The sequence below is a fragment of the Gopherus evgoodei genome, chromosome 24 (assembly GCF_007399415.2).
Source record: "Gopherus evgoodei ecotype Sinaloan lineage chromosome 24, rGopEvg1_v1.p, whole genome shotgun sequence".
NCBI classification, from domain to species: domain Eukaryota; kingdom Metazoa; phylum Chordata; order Testudines; family Testudinidae; genus Gopherus; species Gopherus evgoodei.
This window is the reverse complement of record NC_044345.1, coordinates 3,086,958-3,092,957: the sequence shown is the minus strand read 5'-3', so window position 1 is coordinate 3,092,957 and position 6,000 is coordinate 3,086,958. Positions and strand designations below refer to the sequence as shown.

Here is a 6,000-nt window from a genome sequence, read left to right as displayed (position 1 = left end):
CATAAACATTTACAAATGGGTCCTGAGCCCCAAAAGGTTGAAAACCAGTGGTGTAGAGTGTGTACTTGGGTAGCCTCTTCCCTTCCCTCCCCAGCACGGATCCGGTATGAATAGCCATGCAGTCAGTGAGAAGAAACCTAAAGACACGGCCAAAGAGTGTCACGATGTACCCAAGAACATACCATACACGGATCCCTTCTAGACCAAGCTGTCCACACTGCTGCTGTCAGTGGTGCTCAGCCTTCCCCAGCTGCCTTCCTCCGCACCAGAGCCTTGCACTGACACATGTAGCTACACATCACAGTGTGGATTTTCTCTGCACTACATGGTTTTCTCTGCAGTGCGTGGTTGCATCCATCCTACACACCACCACTGGTTTTCTGTCATGAAGTAGTACAGGGGTTCTCAAACTGGGGCTCATGATGCCTCAGGGGGTTGCAAGGTGGTTACACGGGGGTTGCGAGCTATCAGCTCAGGGGGATGACAGCACTGAGCCCCCATTAAATTAAATCCCCCCCCCTTTTTCATTTAGAAGGGGGCTTCACGCTCAGAGGCTAAAACGTTTGAAAACACGGAAGTAGTAGTGACTTACTTACCCTGGAAATTCATGCTCACTTAGCTGTGGTTTCATGAGTTCATTGTAAAGCGGAAGGAGCTGTGGCTCTTGTCTCAGAAGCCTTGGACGGTTCAAGCCACAGGAAAGCGTACCAGCTCTGGCATGGAGATGGGGACATCTTGGCGTGTGTGGCTCATGCTCCTCCTTTTCTACAAAGCCGGTAAGTGCAGGCTGTGAAGGGAGTTTGTCCATTGCCTTTGCTGGGTGTTTGAAGGGACAGTGCCAGCCTGACTCTATCATATATATGGTATTGTAGCCTCTATTGACATAAGGGCTACAATACAGGGCAGTGTTGCCTCACCTCCAGGCCTGAAGGGAGCTACTTCTAGGCAGAAGAGGGCAGTTCAGATTTCGGGACTCAGTCAGTCCCCCACTTCTCTGTGGAGGCTGCCAGCCATTGAAGTGGCAGCGGGGTTTGTGCTACAAACTACAACACACTGGAGCCACAATTCCACATTGGTCCCTGAGCACCAGTCAGGGTTGCCTTCAGGTAGGAGCAGCCTGATTGAGAGTCTAGCTGGTCCTCCAGGCTCTGTGACCTAGCAGACAGCAGGGACATTCATGAGAATTAGGGCCTAATCCTGGCTGTGCCGCTCTGACAGCAAGTGACTGCCCTGCTCTGTGTCTGCGTTTTCCCCATCTGTAAAATGGGGCGAGTGATCCCTACCCTCTCCATAACTGTTCTAAGTATCACTGAGGCCAGGCACTTGCACAAGTAGGAACTGGACTCTATCACGGGAGCGAAAGGGGCTTTACAAAATGTCTTGTGCCTCATTGCAAAATGTTAGAAGTCTTACAAAATTTCATAACGGCAGCAACAAAAAAATCCATGTTGTCAGTAGCAGCGGCTGTGACTTGGGCCCCAGAAATCCAGTAATTGCCTCATTTCCCTGAGCACTTCAGAGTTACGATATTTCTTTAGCATGTGGCTCATATCTCTTGTGTTTCACTGCTTCCTGCATCATGTTGCTTATGATACTTGATTATGGTGAACTCTTTCATTTACCAGTGTAAACCATCCAGAGAGAGAAAATAGAATGTCATCAAGCAAATGTAGACACCCATTTATTAACTGGGATCCCTGTACCCAGTAGTTTTCAGTTTGTCTATATTCATGTACAAGGGGCTGCACTGATGTATCCTGATGCAGGATGGGGAGCAATATTTTTAATTATTAAATTAGAAAATTAAATGGTAAACTCTTCAGAGCAGGGACCATCTTTGTCCAGGGCCTAGCACATTTTGAGTGCTAGATTAATAATTGAGTATTGAACATATTAATTATTGATGAGGTGTATTGGTTGAATGATTCTGTTGTTTTCTGTATAGGTATAATGTAGCTAAGGAAAGAGTCACGCACACAGCATGTGCTGCCTAGGAATTTGCCGCGTCGCCAGCTCTCATGGATTTATGTCTCACGATATTTAGAGTTTTGTTTTGTTTTTCTTAAAGTCCCAGCTACTAAAATCCAGAGACTGCGGGAAAATCTCAACTTGCCTTTATTTGAAAAAAAAAAGTTTCTAGCTCTTCTGGTTGCAGAGAAAACTTGGAAGCGTGAAGCAATTGCTAAACCAATCTCTTCATTTTGGGGGGCTTGACTCGGGCTTTTTGAACATTTACGTTTGGCAGTTATAACACACTAGCAACGCAGTGCAATGCTTCAGATAAAGGTGTGCCCATGTTCAAATCCCCACGTTTCTGAGCGCAGGCAGAGTTTAGGACTTTGCTATTCCTTTAGGATCAGTTTGGGTTGCAAGGCTGTTGTACAAGACTTTACGTTCACCATTATGTGGACTGCAGGTGCTTTTATATCCTGAAATATAACCATCTATTTACGGCTTGTCTTTCATGCTCCACCACACTGGCAGGTGTAGGGTGACCAGATGTCCGGATTTTATAGGGACAGTCCTGATATTTGGGGCTTTTTTTAATATGGGCTCCTATGACCCCACCCTCCACCCCCTCTCCCAATTTTTCACACTTGCTATCTGGTCACCCGAGGTAGGTGGCAACTATCAAAAGCTTTTGCAGCATTGATCTTCCCACACTGGTATGTGCCAGCAGCAGCTCATCTAATTACTTCCTGGTCAACAATGTGTGCACGAGTGAGGAGACCTTTACTTCTCTTCTTTTCTCAGCAAAAGACAGACCCGTGCAGTTGAGCTGACCGAGAGCAAGCTACACCATCGTTTGCTGACTGTGCAGCCCATCCAGTGCCCATTGATGTCACTGGGAGCCTTTCCAGTGACCTCAATGGGAACTGGATCAGGCTGACTGGGGACGTCTACACTGCACCCTAAACCCAAGCTCTGACTCAAGTTTAAGCCCAGGCGCCCCTTCTGATCACATACAAATCAGCCAGTCTTGGGTCTGCAAGCACTCAGGACCTGGGTGCTAGGACCTTGCTGTGGGGAGGAAGATCACAGCCTGACTCCCGCTGTGACTGGAGTTCAAGCCCTGTCATTTTGCAGTGTGGACGCAGCTTAAGCCACAGGCCCGAGTCAGAAGGTCTGCGTAGCACAGTCTGGACACAAACCCGGATCCAGCAACTATAAACTCAGGTTTACATGGGCTTGGGAACACTGAGTCCACAAGCCCGGAGGTCCCACATGCCTGGGTTTACATGAACTGTACATGGACCTTGGACAGCTTTGCTGAATAACGCTGCTTAAACTGTGACCACTTGCCTATCTGTGACAGTTCTCCGCTTTGCAACTTCAACCTTTCCAAGTCTGTTCTGTATGACGCTGGCTATCTGTAAGGCAGTTTATCTCGCCCCCCCTGCACACACACACCTGTTCTCCCTCTTCCCCTAAAGTACAGCCGTTGGAACGGCCGGTGAAATCCAAAGAACTGGTCTCAGGTGCGAATAGCTCTCAGCAGCCATTAACCTCACTAGAAACTGAGGGGGTTCGGCATGTTGCAGCAGTGGGTCCCGTTGTTGCATTTGGACAGGGATGGTCTTGTGCTTATGTTACGGGACATCTGGGCTCAATTCCCACCTGTGCCACACACTTGGGCAAGTTGGGCTGGGCAATTTATGGCCATTTTCAAAAGAGCTCAGCCTGTCAGACACACAGAAGAGGTCAGATTTTCAGAACAGCTCAGCAAAGCGGGAACCTCAGGATATGCTCAGAAGTCTGTTCCATGCTTCACCTCTGTGTAATGGAGACAACAGCCCTTTCCTCCTCCTGCCCTTTGTCTGTCTTGTCTATTTGGATTTTAAGGTCTTTGGGGCAGGGACTGTTTCTGACACCTGGTCTACACTAAAACTTAGGTCGAACTAGCTATGTTGTTCCAGGCTGTGAGCAATTTCACACTCCAAGTGCTGTATGTGGGCCAACCTGATCCCCACTGTAGATGCTGCTAGGTCACTGGAAGAATTCTTCTACCAACCTAGCTACTACCTCTTGGGCGGGTGGATTTACTCAGTGACAGAACCCCCCTATCACTGTCATAGTGAGTGTCTACATTGTGGCACTACAGAGGCGAAGGTGCAGCCCAGCAGCAGTGCTGCTGAAGTGCTTTAGTGTAGACGTGCCCTTACTCCGTGTCTGTGCAGCGCCTGGCAGAATGGGGCCCCAGTCTCATCATAATATCACCACAAAATCTATTTAAGAGGGAGGAAGAGAAACAATAAAGAGAAGCATTTCTCAACCTCCTGTTACCGAAAATTGTGCAAAACCCCCGTGAGTGGACTAGCATCTAGAGAACTTTACAGCGGTCAGTGTTTGGTGGCTGTGACTTTGTGTCATAGCCCTGTCTGCGCCTTTCAACCATTTCCTGTCTTCCCAGCAGGATGGCAAGCACACACCGTTTTGTCCATCCTCCTCCTAAGCCCTATACCTCTAGAAGTAGCTGACTTCTCTGTAGTTGAGCTAGCCAATCTCTTTGTCCTTTCCAAAGGCCCCACCACTACCCTTCTCACAGCTAGGGATGCAAACTGCCCCGGACACATCTGCCAGAGAAAGCCCTCGCTTGCTTTTCAGACACTCCTCGCCGGGAGCTGTTGTGGGCCTACCCAGGAGCCACACTGCAAAAATGTATCCCCATAGCAAACGCAAAAAGAACATAACACCAAATTAAACTGCTATGCACAGGCAGATGCATGCACCACAGTGAGGCTGTTCGTCTAGCTCCTCTTCTGTCTCCACATATATCCATCCGTCCATCCAGCCCCATCCATCCATATTCATCCATCAATTCAGTCACCTATTCCTATCATCCATCTAACCCCATATGTACCTGTCAATCCATCTATCCCCATCCCTGCCTATCCATCCATTCATCTATCCCCATCTATATCGATCTGTCTATCCATCTATCGCAATAAGTCCTCATCTAGCTATCACAATATATACCACCCTCTCTAATCTCTTTCTCTCTGTAGTCCTACTGCTCTATCTTTGGACTACAACTGATAAAGCAAATTTTTGTGTGTTGCTTTGTACAGTGATTAAGGGATGAACATAAGAACTTAAGAAGGGCCATACTGGATCAGAGCAATGGTCCGTCTACCCCAGTATCCTGTCTTCTGACAGTGGCCAATGCCAGGTGCTTCAGAGGGAGTGACCAGAACAGGTGATCATCAAGTGATCCATCTCCTGTTGTCCACTCCCAGCTTCTGGCAGTCAGAGACTAGGAACACCCAGAGCATGAGGTTGTGTGTATGACCATCCTGGCTAATAGCCATGGATGGATCTATGCTCTATGACCTTATCTACTTCTTTTTTGAATCCCGTTATAGTTTTGGCCTTCACAACATCCTCTGGCAAGGAGTTCCACAGGTTGACTGTGCATTATGTGAAGAAATACTTCCTTTTGTTTGTTTTAAACCTGCTGCCTGTTAATTTCATTTGGTGACCCCTAATTCTCGGGTTATATGAAGGAGTAAATAACACTTCTCCATTCACTTTCTCCACACCAGTCATGATTTTATAGACCTCTATCATATCCCCCTTAGTCATCTTTTTTCAAGCTGGAAAGTCCCAGTCTTTTTAATCTCTCCTCATATAAAAGCTATTCCATACCCTTAATCATTTTTGTTGCCCTTCTCTGTACCTTTTCCAATTTTGATTTTTTTTTTTTTGTGATGGGGTGACCAGAACTGAACGCGGTATTCAAGGTGTGGGTGTACCATGAATTTATATAGTGGCAAAATGATATTTTCTGTCTTATTGTCTATCGCTTTCCTAACAATTCCCAACATTCTGGTAGCTTTCTTGAGTGATGATAGCTAATTTAGACGGTATCCTTTTGTATGGACAGTTGGGATTCTGTTTTCCTATGTGCAATACTTTGCACTTATCAACATTGAACTTCATCTGCCACTTTGTTGCCCAGTCAGCTGGTTTTGTGAGATCCTTTTGTAGCTCTTCACAGTC

The 6,000-nt window shown here is 47.0% G+C and overlaps 1 protein-coding gene across 2 annotated transcripts in view; it reads left to right on the top strand.

Moving 5' to 3' along the window:
• The first annotated feature begins 610 nt into the window (after positions 1-610).
• LOC115639261 (SLAM family member 5-like) overlaps positions 611-6,000 on the top strand; it is a 28,241-nt gene continuing 22,851 nt past the window's right edge. For both annotated transcript variants that reach the window (XM_030541748.1, XM_030541747.1), the window contains exon 1: positions 611-776. In XM_030541748.1, coding sequence (XP_030397608.1) covers positions 719-776 — 58 coding nt within the window. In that variant the 5' untranslated portion in view covers positions 611-718. The remainder of the gene's footprint in view (positions 777-6,000) is intronic.